At 40.7% G+C, this 16543-nt stretch overlaps 1 protein-coding gene across 2 annotated transcripts in view; it reads right to left on the bottom strand.

The window, feature by feature from the left end:
* Positions 1–16177, bottom strand: part of gcc2 (GRIP and coiled-coil domain containing 2) — a 37544-nt gene extending 21367 nt beyond the window's left edge. The window contains exons 1-7 of one of the 2 annotated variants that reach the window (XM_003218737.4): positions 16038–16177; positions 9727–9789; positions 8447–8531; positions 8095–8159; positions 7207–7311; positions 3453–5927; positions 2284–2341 (exon numbers count right to left, since the gene is read on the bottom strand). In XM_003218737.4, the coding sequence (XP_003218785.2) occupies positions 2284–2341; positions 3453–5927; positions 7207–7311; positions 8095–8159; positions 8447–8531; positions 9727–9789; positions 16038–16043 (2857 nt within the window). In that variant the 5' untranslated portion in view covers positions 16044–16177. The remainder of the gene's footprint in view (positions 1–2283; positions 2342–3452; positions 5928–7206; positions 7312–8094; positions 8160–8446; positions 8532–9726; positions 9790–16037) is intronic. The other variant, XM_008107064.3, reaches the window with a different exon arrangement.
* Between the last annotated feature and the right edge of the window lie 366 nt (positions 16178–16543).

Genomic DNA, 16543 nt, shown 5'->3' with positions numbered 1-16543 from the left:
TGCTACTCAACTCTATTACTCCAAGGCACTGGACTTGGCTGATGCTGTACATGTAGCTGAAATGATGTCTGGATTTGGCTGGGGCCAAGACACCAAGGTTAAATTCCCCCAAAAATTGTGATCCTACGGTTAAATTGTTCTCATTCCTGTTCTAGAAAGGTCAGACCTGTGTTTTTGGTGGGAAGTCTCTGATCCAACCTTTCCATTTAAGTTCTAGAAGTGAACTTAGTGGCTAGAAGCACTCTTTCCTGGCACTAATCATTTTCCCTTGACAGAAATAGTCTGATCACAGTTTTCAATAAGACAACTAAAGTCAAACCTCACCAGTTCAAAATGAACTGTATTGTTTATTTCTTTGTCAGCTCAATTCAAAGTGTCAGGGAACTTTTCTTTAATCTCTAAATTGCTTGACACCTAAAAGAAGCATCTGTTCCTATATCAGCCTACCTAGGCATGATCAAAGGAAGATTTGCTTCAAGATTTATTAACTAGCTGTGCCCGGCCACGTGTTGCTGTGGCTTATGGGAATCATTTGTTGACCAGTGGAATAGCAGTGAATAGCCTTGCAACCTCAAAGCCTGGCCATTTTCTTCTTGTTTGGTGAGCTGGAATACAATGGAATAGGCTTGCTGCTTGGAAGGCTGGGTACTTGCGTCCTAGGGGAATGGTTTTTTGGCCAATTTGAATTGCACTGAATAGCCTCGCTGCTTCAAAGCCTGGCTGCTTTCTATATAGGGACATCCTCGGGCAGGTTGAATGGGACGGAGTAGCCTCGTGGCTTCAAAACCTGAGGGTTTTCTATCTAGGGGAAATCTTGGTTGACCAGGTTGAACAGCACTGAATAGCCTTGCTGCTTGCAAGCCTGGCTGCTTTCTACCTTGTGGAATTCTTCGTTGGCCAGGTTGAATAGCAATGAACAGCCTCAGTGCAGCAAGTATGAATGCTGCAATTAGTCATCTTGATTAGCATTTAATTGCCTTGCAGCCTCAAAGCCTGGCTGGTTCCTGCCTAGGGGAATCCTTTGTTGGGAGGTGATAGCTGGCCCTGGTTGTTTCCTTTCTGGAATTCTTGTTTTCAGAGTGTTGCTCTTTATTTACTGTCCTGATTTTAGACATTATATTGCTCTGTATTATTATACCAGAGTAATTTTAGATATTATATTTATAATCTTATATTATCTGCTTAGAACTGGATTATATGAGGTCCCTTCTACACAACGGTATAAAATCCACACTGAACTAGATTATATGGCAGTGTGGACTCAAGATAATCCAGTTCAAAACAGATACTGTGGATTATCCTGCCTTGGCATTCTGGGTTATGTAGATGTGTAGTAGAGCCTTGTGTCTACACTGCCATATAATCCAGTTCAAATCAGATCATCTGGATTTTATAGGTAGTGTGGAAGAGGCCTAATTGAACCCTGGCTGTTCCTTGGCCGAGGGTGTTGCTAGGAGACGAAGTGGGCAGAGCCCACCCTTCTAACTGGCGGCAAGGGGGAAAAAAACAATTCTTCCTCTTCCTCTAATTTGGACTTTTTCTAGGTTTTTTTGTTTGAAAGACATATTTTGGATGACTATGTCTTTTGTGGCCAAATTTGGTGTGATTTGGTTCAGTGGTTTTGTTGTTTAATCCATAATAAAACACACATTACAATTATATAGATAGATAGATAGATAGATAGATAGATAGATAGATAGATAGATAGATAGATAGATAAATGGAAATAGCTTTTTCTGTCATGGTATCTTCAAAAGTGGTACACTTTCCTTTTTTTAGAGATGATGTTCCATTTTGTTTGTCTATGCATTTTTAAACTGATTTGTCTTACACTTGTTCATAGGTCTATTTTATGTTTACTGTCTTTCACTGCTGCAATCATTTTTTGATTTTTTTTAAAAATTAACACTTCCTATATTGACTTCAAATATGGCTCAGAAATCCACTCTGCATTTTACCACTTTTCCTCTGATGCTATTCAACTTGGAGAAGCCAAGAGAGTGTGTGAATACGCTTTGCCTCCTCTGGCTGACAGAAAAATCAAGCTGTATAAAATCTTATCAGGCAGTCTAAAAGTAGCTTTACATTTTTCAAATAAAGTTACAAATAAAATTACACAATGAGCAATAAAACAATAGAATAACAACGTAACTAACTAAAACAAAGCACTTAGCTATTTTGAATAATGTTTCAACAGTAATATAGTGATATGCAAAGGTGACATATGTCCACTACAGAATATATAAATAAAAAACTTGGAATCAGCCATTAAAGAAGAATTACCTATTATTTGTGTACCTGATGACTGTTGCTCAGCATTAGAAGAGTCTTCCACAGAACCCTACATTATAAACCAAAGGAATGAGAAGGCCAGTTCAGTTCTTCCTTTAATGTATAATATCATTAAATAAAATCAAATATAATACTAACATAACATTTTCAATAATGATATCACTTTAACATGTAGAAATGTACTTTTTTGAATTTCAAAAAGGATCATTAATTTCTGAGGGCTGTTTCCATTCAGTCCCATTTTTAAAAAGATAATACCCAGTAGTGCAACAAGCTTCTTCTGGACTACACATTGATAGAACATTATTAAATTATAAAAGCCATTTTGTTCTTCAATACCTTAATATGAAAAGGATTAAAATTCATGAAGATGCTTTGACTCATATACCTCAAAGGTGAGGGGGAAAAATGGAATCAAAGACTAAGAAATGCCCTATTTAAAATAACTAGAACATAGTCTTGGAAAATAATTTTTCACTGACTTGGGTAGGGGGAAATGTATTTATTTAAGTGAGATCTGAGGCAGCTAAACTAAAAACCAGTCTCTAAATCAATTCTTTTAATTATTTTAAATTTGAGGATGATTTATTTTTAGGTCTTTATTCTACACATAATTTTAAGCGGACCGAAGGCGGATTTGCATTTATGGCTTGTCAAAGTGAACACAAAATGTGAAGAGAGGCACATCTTCAAACACATCCAGAGATCTTTCTCACAGATAAAATACAGTGTTCCCTCACTACTTCGCGGTTCACTTTTCACGGATTCGCTGTTTCGCGGTTTTTCAATAAACTCTAAAAGACTATTATAAATCATTAAAAAATTACAATTTACAGCCGGAGGAAGGAGAAGCCAAAGGGAGAGAAAAGGAGCCCAAGCAGCAATGGGAGGAAGGAGGCGATTTATTAACACATGATTGGTTGACAAAGACTTAAAATAGTGTATAACTACTAAAATAATGTATAAATATTAAAATAAATATAGCACCCCTACTTCGCGGATTTTCACTTATTGTGGGTGGTGCTGGAACCTAACCCCAGCGATAAGTGAGGGAACACTGTAAATATGTTCATGTCTGGTTCTAAACAAACCGTAATATATTTAGTTGTACATAATTTTGAGAGATAAATTAAAAGTATCTCAATAAGTAAACACCTAACCTTTAGCAAAGAAAGCTCGGCTTGTACATTTCGCAGCTCCACTTCTTTTTGTTCCAAGGCTAGGCTTAGAGTTTTTTTCTCTTCTTTCCATTTTTCTTCTTGTTCTTTAATTTTGATTTCATGAAGTTCAAGTTGTTCAGACATTTCGTCAATACGGGCAAGAAGTTCTTGATTCTCATTCCTGACTTTTTCAATGCTGTGTTTTAACTCTTGGATATCTAGTTGGAGGGCTTCTTTTTCTGAGAGAGCCCCTTCTAACTCCTCTTTCAAAAGGCCTTTTTCCTTTTCATAATCCTCCAGCAGAGATCTAAGCTCCATACAATGTGCCATATTTTCTTCTTGGAGCCTATGCATCTCTTGCTGTAGAACAACATTTTCATCCTTCTGTGAAATCAGATTTTGTTCCTCCTGATTCATATTTGCTAAGAATTTGTTTGCAGTTTCCAATATGCCAAAAACATCATCGCTGTCATTTTCCTCTGAGTATTTGGAACCCATTCTCTCAAGGAGGCCATGCAACTGGTTTGTGACAAGTGATTTGAAGACCTTTCCCTCCTCAAGTAGTTTAGTCAAATTGTTTTTTTCTTCACATGCTGTTTGCATTTTCAGTTCTAAGCTATCTGCTTTCTCTTTAAACATGAGGTGTTCTGCTTTTTCAGATGCAAAGCTTTCCAGTTCCTTAACATATCTCTCTGTTTCTTCTTTTATTTTAATATTTTCACCATGCAAAGCCTCTAATTCAGACAAAAGAGATTCTTTATCTTGCTGAAGAGCTTGAATGTGTTGTTCAAATTCCACCAGCTTTTGCTGTTTCTTTTCTTGATCCTCTGAAGTATTTTTTAGCTTCTCCATTAATTCTGCTGCCTGCTGCTCTAAGTCATGTTTACAAATATTAAGGGACTCAGTTTGTTGTTGAAGTTCTACCACCCTTGCTTTCTCTAATTTGTATTTTTCATAAAGGTTTCCTATTTTCTCAGAAGAGCACTTCATTTCATCGAGGATACTACTGTTCTGTGTGGAAAGTTCCCTTAGCTTCTCTTCCAGTTCTTTTATAGAGGCATCTTTCTGCTGAAGAGAAGCAACATGTTTCTCATTCTGTTCCTTAAATACTTCTATTTTATGCCTCAGTTCTTCTAGTTCTTCTCTTTTGGAAGAAAACTCTCCCACTTCTTCTTGGAGACGATTCACAGTTTCAAGAAGAGCATCCTTTTCATTGAAAGCCACTCTAAGCTTCTTCTGTAGTTCATCAACATCAGATGCCTGTTGCTGCTTCATGGATTCAAATTCTCGGCTTATCTTCCCAGCTGATTCCCCCAACTCAGTTTGCAAATTCTCCAGAGTTTGTCGCAAACTCTCATAACTAGAAATTGCTTCTTCTTTCTCCTCTATGTGATTTTGACACTGTTCTTTCAGATTTTGTATTTCAAGAAGTAAGGACTGATTCTCTGTCTGTAAAGTACAGGATACTGTTTCTTTAATCTCAGAGATATCTCGTCTATGTTTTTCAACCAATTCTTGGATTTCCAGACTATTCTCTTTTAAAGTTTTCTGATATTGTTCTCTAACTGCTTGAAGCTCAGATTTTAGCTTCTCAGTTACACAACAGTGATCCTCTTTAGCAAGTTGGAGTTCATTAATTTTGAACTCTAAATCTTCCCGCTCATGAAAGTATTCATCCTTTGCATGTTGGAGTTCTACTTCTAGTTTCATTTTAACATTATTCATATAGGTCAATTCATCTCTTAGTATACTGTGTTGAGATTGCAATTCCTTTAGAGCATTTTCTAACTGCTTGGTCTTCGCGGCTATCTCTGGTTCCGATTCTACAATGGTAGTCTCCATTTCTTCATCTTTAGCCAAAGTTTGCCTTATGTATTCCAGTTCACAGTCATACTTTTCCTTACAAGCATGTAATTCATCCTGCACGTTTTTCTCTTTTACTCTGTACTCCTCTAATAAGTCCTGCTTTAGTTGGTCTAATATGTTGCGCTCTTCTTCATGTGCTTTAGCAGAGGTTTCAAGCTGATGCTTCAGCTCTGACACCTCCTTCTGGTGAGTAGTCTTCAGTTTGTGGAGTTCTTCATCTAATTTCTTTATTTCATTTTGGTGATACTGGGAACTACTTTCAATAACACCTTGCAGTTTGGCAATTTCCTCTTTCTTACCCTCATTGGAAGCTTCCAGTTGTTTCTTTAGTTCCAATATCTGTTCTTCATAGATGGCTTTTGCTTGATGTACCTCTTCATGTAGTTTGTTCATTTCTTCATATTTATTACTAGAACATTCAAGCTGTTCAGTGAGCTGCTCTTGTTTCTTCTGTCCTTCATGCAGTTCCTTTTGCAGTGAGGCTATAATTTCAGCATATTTAGACTGTGTTGTTGCAATTTCATTTTTAAGGCTTTCAATTTCATTCAGGTAAGCGGTGTTTCCTTGTGCAACTTGCTTCTGCATTTCTTCTTCCTTAGCCTGAGCAACCTAAGAATAAAATACATAATACAGTGTCAAATTTTCCTATGCTCCAAAAATTTAAATTTTAATTTAAATGAAATTAAATATCAAGCTCATTGCGCAATATCATCTCACAGATGTAATAATCAAATGAAAAAGAAAGATAAAGAATTAGAATCAACCATAAGTTATCTATAAAAGTAAAACAACATCTGCTGTTCTGACAGAGGCTGATCTCCAAAGGGTCTGACTCCCTCTTCCTCAGCCATGGGAAAACCTGAAAACAAAGGGTCTACCTTTCTGTAAGCGGTGAATGGCCATTTTTTTGTTGGATTATGGTTGTATGTATATGAAATGTAAATCAAGTGTTTCTGCTGTTTTGCAAGAGTGTGTGTTTCAGCAATGAAACAGTTAACAGCAGGCTAGTTTGACTGACAGCCTGTTGTGACTGCTGTTGACCTATCAGGCATGATTTCTGGCCTTGGAGGTCGGAACTTCCTGCAGACTGAGGAATGTATTTTCTTATCTCTGTGTGTTGAGCTGTGCTTGCTGAGCGAAGAGGCTATAGAAGAATGCCAGCTCAGAGCGATGCCTTTTGCTGTGCTTTGTAAATATGTATTATAGATATAGAAATAAATGTTTGGACTTCAGACTACAGATGTGTTTGAGCATGACATTTAACAGAGGAATTGGTGTGGCAGACGATTGCAACCAATTCATCAGGGTGCTGGTGTGCAGAGGATTGATGGAGCTTGAAGAAACCCACCCAGCACGCACCCTGACCCCCTCGCCGACATTTTTAGCTAGAGAGTAACAGTGATTTTTGTTGTTTCCTAGCTCCTTGTCATTTCCAAGGTGTCTTTGGAATGTAATCTGTTCTATACCTTTGCAACTTTCTAAGAAATATGCTCCAAGATATGATACCCAGTAACCAGATTTAATCCTTTTAACTTAGAAGAAAACTTTCTGAAACTCACTGTTAAGCCTCAGAGCGCTCTTGGCTACATGGCACACCTTTTTTGTCGGGGGGCAGGAAGGGGAAGCTGTTTGTGTTTCTCAAATCTCTGCTTTCCACTGGGAAAAGTGGAGAAGGCAGCAATGGGTGGAAAGGAGAAGGGAGCTCCTGTTGACCAGCCCCCTTATTTGCCCAATGGCTTAGGAATGAGGAAAAGCTATGACACAGGGAGAGGGACAGTTTTTGATACCTGTGAACATAGAAACTGAAAGAAAGGAAACATTTTCTGCCTGTGACAACATGCCAAGATTAAATCAGGTTTAAGAAACATTTAATATATTTATAAAATACCTCTACTTCTTGATGTCTTTTCACATTCTCTTTTTTAAGAGCGAGACATTGTTGCTGAATTTCTGCCTTTTCCAGAAGAACTTCATCCAGTCTCTCTGTGAGAGCCTAATTTTGAAAAGGACCGATACAAAAAAGTGAGTTTGTTTACTCCTTGAAATATAACTTAATTATCCTTTCAAGACCTCTGCTTCCTGTGTATATCTGAAGTACTACTCCAAAACAAATTTGGAGCTTTTTTACTCACAAGTATCCCTTGATCCTTAAGATTTATTGGCATTAATACCACACAGACATGTCTTTTATTGCTAATTATTATCATCCATTTCCCTAGAAATCTTTTTAAATAACCCTGAAAAATAAAATATGACTTAACAATTAGGATATTATTTGGTCCTAGGTGACTTTAGCATTTCCATCAAATCTGGAAAATCCAGTCAAAACACTGTAAGAAACCATAACCATTTGCCAAGATGCTCATGGGATAATCCAGCTTTGGTTCTTGAACTTGTGTTTGGTATGCCACATCAGTCAAGGGAAGGTGAATGTTCAAAAAAACATTTTAAAAGCTTACTTGTTTGAATGTAATACTAAACTGGGTTTAACACAGAGAGCTCAAGGGCCACTCATATTATATTTCATAGTGATACTTTCGCTAAACACCAATTAAGTGCCTTGAAATAACAAGATAATGTTCCAGACACATTTTGACTGAAAAGTCAAAAATTGGGGGGGGGGGGGGGGGTGTTGGGGACTTGATGGATCTGTGGGACAATTCCATCAAGTTCCCAAATCAGAGCATTTTAATTAGTAGGCAAATTAAGTATGTGCTCAGGAACAATGAATGCCTGAGGATTAAAATTTCTTTATAAACAAATCAGGTATTCCTACCTGTATAACGTCATCAGTTCCTCCTACAGATTTTGTTTTCAGCTCTTCAATCTCTCTCTCTAATTCTAGGAAGGAAAAAGAGTATATATCTCTAATTATGGATAATATATTCATCACAATACCTACTTTTTCTCTGTTGGTATTCATTCTATACAACTAATTTATTTTCACAATTATCAGCTACATGTCCAAGATGGTAAATACACCTAGAGTTTTGAAGGATGATTCATTATTACTATTTTTATTTGTTGTAGTTAATGTAATTAATGGTTCATTGGATTCCCCCTCCCCCCAACCCATGGATTCTTTCTCACTGCTCTAAAATAAACTAAAACTAGTTTCTGTATTGTACCTGTGCATCTTGACTTCACTTTCTGTATTAACACCACTTGCTTCTTTGCAAATTTGATAAGATCTTCTTTGGGCAGAGTGTCCAGCTGGAAAATTCAAGAATGGTTGAAATTGTAATTAACAGCTCTGAGTATCACATCAAGTTACTTTTAAGGCTCTGCTCTTCAGGCAATACTTTGTCAGTAGAAACCTATCCACGTCAATTGTGCTCCAACCTGTAAGTAACACTGAGCAACATGCAATTGCTTTTATGGTTCAATATAAGATTTCAGTTGTTACCTTCCCTCTGTCAACTGAAACACGCCTATAAGAAAAATAAATTTATATTTTATTTTGCCTCTAGCTATCTCTCTGAGGCATGGGAGTGCAATTTAACATGTTATGCTTGCACAGGCTGGAGAAAGAATAAGACTTTTTTCCAAAAAGAAGGGACTGGAAAATAACCTTCCAACCACCTTCTGTTGGAAAAAAGTCTTCTCCTGGACCTAAAATGGTCCAGGCAGAATGTGAAATCAGGCAAAATTACCCCACCCAGGCATTGGATGTATAATTGTTTATTTTTTCATTTTGTTGAGAGGATGAACACATACATGGGAACCAGTACAGTTCCCTAACTCAGAAGAGTTACTCCTCTTTAATATAGGAAACCAGCCTTGAAAAGAACTAAAGAACTAGCCTTGAAAAGAACTCCTGTCGCATTGGCATCTCAGATGACTATTTAGGCATTTTAAAGTTTAAAGAGGAACCCTACTTGCATCTATCATAAGAAAAAATAAACCTGGTCCAGCAAAGAGAAGGACTTATTTCTTACAAAGCCAGTTCCCGAGTCTTGGGAAATTAAGGGCAGGAGAAAGCTATGCAGATTATTCAAAATCATAACAACTGATTTCAAGTTGACAATATTTTACAAAAACTGGTGTGGTTTCTGTTCTAAATGCCTAATTCTTAAGCCTGCCAAACTGATAAAACATTTAAAGCAGCTTGCAGCTTAGATTACAGAACAAGCAACAAGGAAAGAGAAAGCCAAATATTTGAATCAATACAACCAAAGGTTTCCCACAAGACTGACTGGCATGCTTGCTTTCAATCACAGCTGCCAACTGTACTTGCCAAACAAACCCTTGATGCAGTCAATCATGACTTTTTAAACGACTGCAACAACTTTGTTTAATGCTAATAGCACAAAATTAGCACCTGGATGTGAAAATGGGTCATCAGCCTGCAAAAGAAACATTCTTTTGAAAAATGTTACTACTACTGATATCAGTTAATAAACCTTACCTTTGACTTCCCCAGTGTAATTGTGGATGAAGAACCTGCCATTTCTTGACCACCATCTTGCAGCTAGAGCAGAAAAAGTTATATAAAAGCCTTTCATACAAGATGTTTTGCTTCTGCAAATCTACAGTATGTTTACATGCGACCCATGAACTTCAGTAGGCATACAACAATGAAGCCACAATTTAAAACAGTATTACTACAACAGCTAAAAATAATTCATTGTTTTAAAAGCATGTTCATAATAGAACTGCCACTTTATTCCTAAAGCCTGGCAGAATGAAATGCTTGTTTCTGCACAATCCTATTTTATGTTTATTCAGAAGTACAGTAAAACCCCGCTTGTTCGAGCCCTGCTTGTTCGAGCCTCCGTGCAATCCGAGCAGGTGAACGGGGAGGGCCGTAAAGGCCCTCCCCGTTCACCTGCTCGCTGGCGTGCGTGTTGCTAGGTAGATAGCAAGCTACCTAGCAACATGCACCGGGCGCTCGCCCCTTGGGAGGTGGCCCCTGCGTGTTGCTAGGTAGATAGTAAGCTACCTAGCAACACGCAGGAGGCACTTCCCAAGGGGCGAGCGCCCTGTGCGTGTTGCTAGGTAGCTTGTTATCTACCTAGCAACACGCACGTCCGACTCCTTCACCTCGCCGGGCACCGGTGTTGCCGCCCCGGCGGGACGAAGGAGCCGAGGCACGGGCAAGGGGGTGGGTGGGTGAACGGGGAGGGCTTTTGCGGCCCTCCCCGTTCACCCACCCGCCGAACGAAGGGGCTTTCTTCCTTTGGCGAAGGCTTGGAGCCAGGGAAGCGGGAGTCACTTCCCTGGCTCCAGGCCTCCACCAAAGGGAGGGAGAGCCCCTTCGTTGCGGGGGTGCTCCCAACCGCGGGGAGGCCTCTCCATGGGGACGAAGGCTGGACTGGGAGGCGTTGCAAACAGCGCCTCCCGGTTCAGTCCTCGTCCCCACGGAGAAGCCTCTCCATGGGGACGAAGGCTGGACTGGGAGGCGTTGCAAACAGCGCCTCCCGGTTCAGTCCTCATCCCCACGGAGAGGCCTCTCCATGGGGACGAAGGCTGGACTGGGAGGCGTTGCAAACAGCGCCTCCCGGTTCAGTCCTCGTCCCTACAGAGAGGCCTCTCCATGGGGACGAAGGCTGGACTGGGAGGCGTTGCAAACAGCGCCTCCCGGTTCAGTCCTCGTCCCCACGGAGAGGCCTCTCCATGGGGAGGAGGCTGGGCTGGGAGGCGTTGCAAACAGCGCCTCCCGGTTCAGTCCTCGTCCCCACGGAGAGTCCTCTCCATGGGGACGAAGGCTGGACCGGGAGGCGTTGCAAACAGCGCCTCCCGGTTCAGTCCTCGTCCCCACGGAGAGGCCTCTCCGTGGGGATGAGGACTGAACCGGGAGGCGTTTGCAGCTCCTCCCAGTCCAGCCTTCGTCCCGCCTGGTAATCCGAGTTGTCCGGTTGACCGAGTTGCGGTCCGCCGGTTTAACTTGGAGTACCGGGGTTCTACTGTAGTTCTATTTCCTGTGAAATTAATAGTGATTTTCAATCTTACCGTACAGTTCTGAGACTTCCTGGGAAACAGTATGCTACAGAAAAGGTAGGCAACATGTCAGATGAAGGCATTCTCATCAGTTAGCAATTTGCTAACTATCCAGTCCGACATCTGTTCAGGGGCTCTATTTTGCACCAGACTGAAAGGGTTAACCACATCTGGATGTAGTGATAAACCAAGCTTTACTGTGATAGGAATAAATCTAGCCTTACTCCATCCAGAGGTCACAAGCTTCCTGTTTCCTTTTATTTCCTAGATACTAGGAGGTGTTCATACATTTCTACATCTATTTTAGGATAATCATAATGTAGTGGCTTGCTTGGAGCCCGCACCAATTAATTTTAATAATGGTCTGTAGAAATAAACAAAAAATCTTCATGTCTCACACATTCAGGCTGGTTAATTTAATATAAACCCAGTTCCAATTAGCCAGTTTGTCAGGTTCAGATTAAATGATATACCAAAATTAATTTAAATCAGAAGTGAACATTTCCAAAGTTTTCAAAGATGTGGAGAAAAACACAAGGCCTATCTCTGTCACAACAAACCATGACTCAGTAGCTGGTGATATGTCAGTATAGTTGTGACACATGAAGTCACAATATCAGACTACATGAGTGGCTTCATGTTGGGATTAAACAGCTTGAAAGGCAAAAAAAAACCCCTGAAAGAATCAAAGGAACAACAGTTTTCCAGCTGGCTTTCTAGCAGACAGAATGCTAATTCAGAAACATGATCCTCAAAAGACTTGTGACCCCCCTACTACCTAATCATAAAATTTTATCCCCATCATTTTTACTCACTGGAATTTAATGTTTGTGCTTAGTTTTCTCTTCAATGATAACGAACTATCTAATAGTCTACTTACATTTGAATATCTTAAGGTTGAAGTTGAAAGTGCAGGAATCACATTGTACAATATTTATGAACCAGGTAATTCCATATCTACACCATGCAAGCTACTATTATGAATAATTCAAACTGTTACTTAGCTACCATCAAGATGAATTATTTTAAAAGTTCAAGACAAAAGACTGATGGCTATTCTACACAAACTTGTCTCTAATAATTTAGACCAGTTTCTCAAACTCTGCTACTCCAGATGTTTTGGGCTTCAACTCCCACAATTTCCAACAGCTGGTAAGATGGATGGAATTTCTAGGAGCTGAAGTCCAAAACACCTGGAAGAGAAGAGTTTGAGAAACACTGATTTCGACGAACTCTATACAGTTGTAGACCCCTGTACTCTAATGCTCCTTCCACACAGCTGCATAAAATTCACATTGAACTGAGTGTATGGCAGTGTGGATTCAGATAATCCAGTTCAAGCAGATATTCTGGATTATCTGCCTCGATATTCTGGGTTATATGGCTATGTGGAAGGGCCCTAACTGTTGGGAAAGAGGGACTCCTGTGTGCTTTTAGTCACAATACACTAAGCTCCAATAATGATTTCTAACAGTTCACAGATCCAACCAAAATGCTGCCAAGGCTTGGCTTTGGAAACATAATTATAATGTGCATTTTGTCAGAAGAGGCAGTGACTGATCAAACAAGTTCCTGTCCAGAGTTGCTAAATTCACAAGGACAACTAGTACTGCTAGTGTACTAATTTTGGATTGCCTATTTTATTGCTAGTTCTTCTTTTGTAATGTTTAAGAGCAGTTTGGCACACTGAACCATAGGAAATAAATGCTAAGTATATAGTGATGGAATATGTGAGGGAATAATAGAATACAATATTTTAAGTGCTCATATTCTCAAAAGAGCTGTAAATCTGCAAAAAGGAGGAGCTGAATTTGAGAAATAGACACTCAACTAAAGTAAAATAAGGTTCAAAGTAAAAAGGGACTCAACATCCTCTAATCATACATGCCTTTAGTCACAACGCTGTACCAGTTCTTAGCTAGAAGTACAAAAGCTTTACTTGTTTGATTTTCACATGTATTTGGTTGTTGCTAAAGCAAAAACAACTGATCTGATAAGAAGCCAACAATTTTAAGTATTCCATATATGTAATTTATAGCACACTTCCACACAGATGAAAGCCTCTCTTAGCAGTGGGGCTGTTAAGGTGATCAGACACAGGATTTTCACCTACATTTTAGACAGAATTGAAAGTGTCAAACTTGTCATCAAGGGCCAGTGAAAACAGGGGTTACTGCCACTCCCAAGGCCCCACAGTTTGGAATCAAGTCAATAACCATAATAACTGTGCAATGAAACAGTTTGCATGTTGCATTTCTGTCTTTCTTGTCTGTTTAAAAGTGCAAGGGGCCAGCAGGAAGATCAGAGCACGTTTTGTCCTCTTTTTCCTTTCTGTAGTATGCTGTTTAAATAAACCACAATTTTAGGTATGAGCATGCTATTTAGCGGAATAGGGGAGTTTCTTCGCATGATTTGTAATGGGATTTTCTGAGGCGAAGAGTGTGATTTGACCAGAGTCTTCCATGTTCAAGTGAAAATTAGAAATCAAGTTTCCAGACATTTATTTACTGTATTTATATACCGCTTTTTCTCACCCCAGGGGGGATTCAAAGCAGTTTACAACATAATCATGACAAAATTCAATGCCTAACATACATATAAAACTAAAACATAAAATCTAAACAAAAACACATAACCATGCATTAAAATAATAAGATCATTAAACATAAGATATAAACAACATTTAGATATAAAGACATAGAATTAAAAACACCTAATATAAATATTAAAATCATACGAGGGTTATCCCGAAAGTTCAGTACGTTTTGGAATTAAAAATAAACAAAGTATAGGAGAAAACATTTACCATATTCAGTTGAAAGCCAGACCCAAATACTAGTTCTCATCATAGTCCCCACTGAATTCTAGGTAGTTATCATAGCGATAAAAGTGTTTGAAAAGCCCCCCCCCCTCCCCAAGATTCCCGCCTGGCTTGCGTCCTGAACCAGGCTGGTTTCCTTTCTCTCCGCTGTCAAATGGTGCGCTCAGCTTTCTGCACGATCTTCCTCGATCGCTCTTTTGTTTTGCAGATGCTTGCAAGGAAGGTTTTTTAGGACAGGAAAGGTGTGCTTCTTGCAAAACCTTAGAAGAGCACCTTCTTTGCAAGCATCTGCAAAACAAAAGAGCGATCGAGGAAGATCGTGCAGAAAGCTGAGCGCACCATTTGACAGCTGAGAGAAGGGAAACCAGCCTGGTTCTGGATGCAAGCCAGGCGGGAATCTTGGGGGGGGGGGGAGGCCTTTTCAAACACTTTTATCGCTATGATAACTACCTAGAATTCAGTGGGGACTATGATGAGAACTAGTATTTGGGTCTGGCTTTCAACTGAATATGGTAAATGTTTTCTCCTATACTTTGTTTATTTTTAATTCCAAAAAGTACTGAACTTTCTGGATAACCCTCGTATGATCCATATTCGTAGACTGGGGCCATTCCAATTGTTAATTGCACATATTCCATATTTATTTCTTGCACTGTATTCTTTACTGGCCAAAGGCTTGGTCCCACACATACATTTTGTTTTCTTTCTGAAGGCCAAGAGGGAGGGCACTAATCTAATTTCACTGGGGAGAGAGTTCCAGGGCCAAGGAACCACCATTGGGAAGGCCTTGTTTCTTGTCCCCACCAACTGCACTTGTTAAGCAGGTGGGACCGAGAGCAGGGCCTTCCCAGAAGATTTTAACCTCTGTGATGGTTCATAGCAGAAGATACGTTTGGAAAGGTAAGCTGAGTCAGAAGCATTTAGGGGACTGTAGGCTAATGACAGCACTTTGAATTGTGCTCGGTAGCAAACTGGCAGCCAGTGGAGCTGACGTAACGGGGGGTTGTGTGCTCTGGTGAGGAATCTGGCTGCTGCCCGTTGGATCATTTGAAGCTTCCAAACAGTCTTCAAAGGCAGCCCTACGCAGAGCGTGTTGCAATATTCTATTCGAGATGTAACAAGAGTGTCGACCACCATGGCCAAGTTTGGCTTCTCAAGGTATGGGCGCAATTTGTAGTCCATTATGTCAAGCTGGCTCCACTAGCATCAGGTACTAACTGTCAAAACCAATCTACAATCTAAGAGTATATATCAACACTGTAGAATTAAGGCTGCTTGACACCACTTTACCTGCCATAGCTCCATGCTATAGAATCCTTAGTTTGGTAAGGCATCAGCCCTCTTTGGCAGACAAGGCTGAAGGCTCCCAGGATTCCATAGCATGGAGCCATGGCAGGCAAAGTGGTGTCAAGCTGCCGTAATTCTACAGTGCAGATACACCCAGAGTTGCCTTGAGGAAGGAGTGGGGAAGGGGGAGCCTTGAACTCATTGCAGCTCAAGCCAAATGGGCAAAGATCAATAAGTAAAGGTGTTGTCGAAGGCTTTCATGGCCGGGATCACAGGGTTGTTGTATGTCTTTCGGGCTGTGTGGCCATGTTCCAGAAGTATTCTCTCCTGACGTTTCGCCCACATCTATGGCAGGCATCTTCAGAGGTTGTGAGGTATGGATATCCATACCTCACAACCTCTGAGGATGCCTGCCATAGATGTGGGCGAAACGTCAGGAGAGAATACTTCTGGAACATGGCCACACAGCCCGAAAGACATACAACAACCCCAATAAGTAAAGGCCTCATCCCCGCCTCAGGCAGTGCAAGTCAGCTCCAAGTTGTGGAGGCCCCTCGATCGAAGACAGGAGTGAAAGGGGCGCGGCGCGACTATACCACTTCAGACCCAGGTCCACCCCGCAGCCAAAAGCACACCCAGGCCCGCTTCCCCTCGTCGCCCAGTCCGGTTACCTCCATCGCGAGGTTCCCTCAGCGCATCTTCCTGCAGCAGCTCACAGGCACCACTTCCGCCTTCGTCATCGCCCTTCGCTCGCGCGCCTCTGACGTCAACGAGAGCGCTCTCCACTTGCGATAGCGTTGCCATGGCCACCCGTTAAGGAAACGCCTTCCCCAGAGCAGCGCCTTCCTTCAGGCCACGCCCGTCGCGCGCGGGGTTCTGTGATTGGTGCAGGCGGGGAAGCAGCGCGGGCAGGGCAAAATCATCGCTGGGATGTTTTCCTTTGCGGCTTTATGCTGCATCTCCCGTCTCATCTCGGAAGCTAAGCAGGGTCAGCCTTGGTGAACGCGTGGATAGGAAACTGCCCTCGGATACCACCTTTTTCAGAGGAAAAAATGGCACAACCTCCTCTGAGTATTCCTTGCATATGATATTTATGAAATGCATGGAGTTGCCATAAATCAGTAAGTGACTTGAAGGCAGAGACACATAGACATATTTCTGCCATTTAGAATAATAG

This window comes from Anolis carolinensis, chromosome 3, assembly GCF_035594765.1.
Source record: "Anolis carolinensis isolate JA03-04 chromosome 3, rAnoCar3.1.pri, whole genome shotgun sequence".
NCBI classification, from domain to species: domain Eukaryota; kingdom Metazoa; phylum Chordata; class Lepidosauria; order Squamata; family Dactyloidae; genus Anolis; species Anolis carolinensis.
The sequence above is the reverse complement of the archived record's forward strand: the minus strand, read 5'-3'. Positions and strand labels throughout refer to the sequence as shown.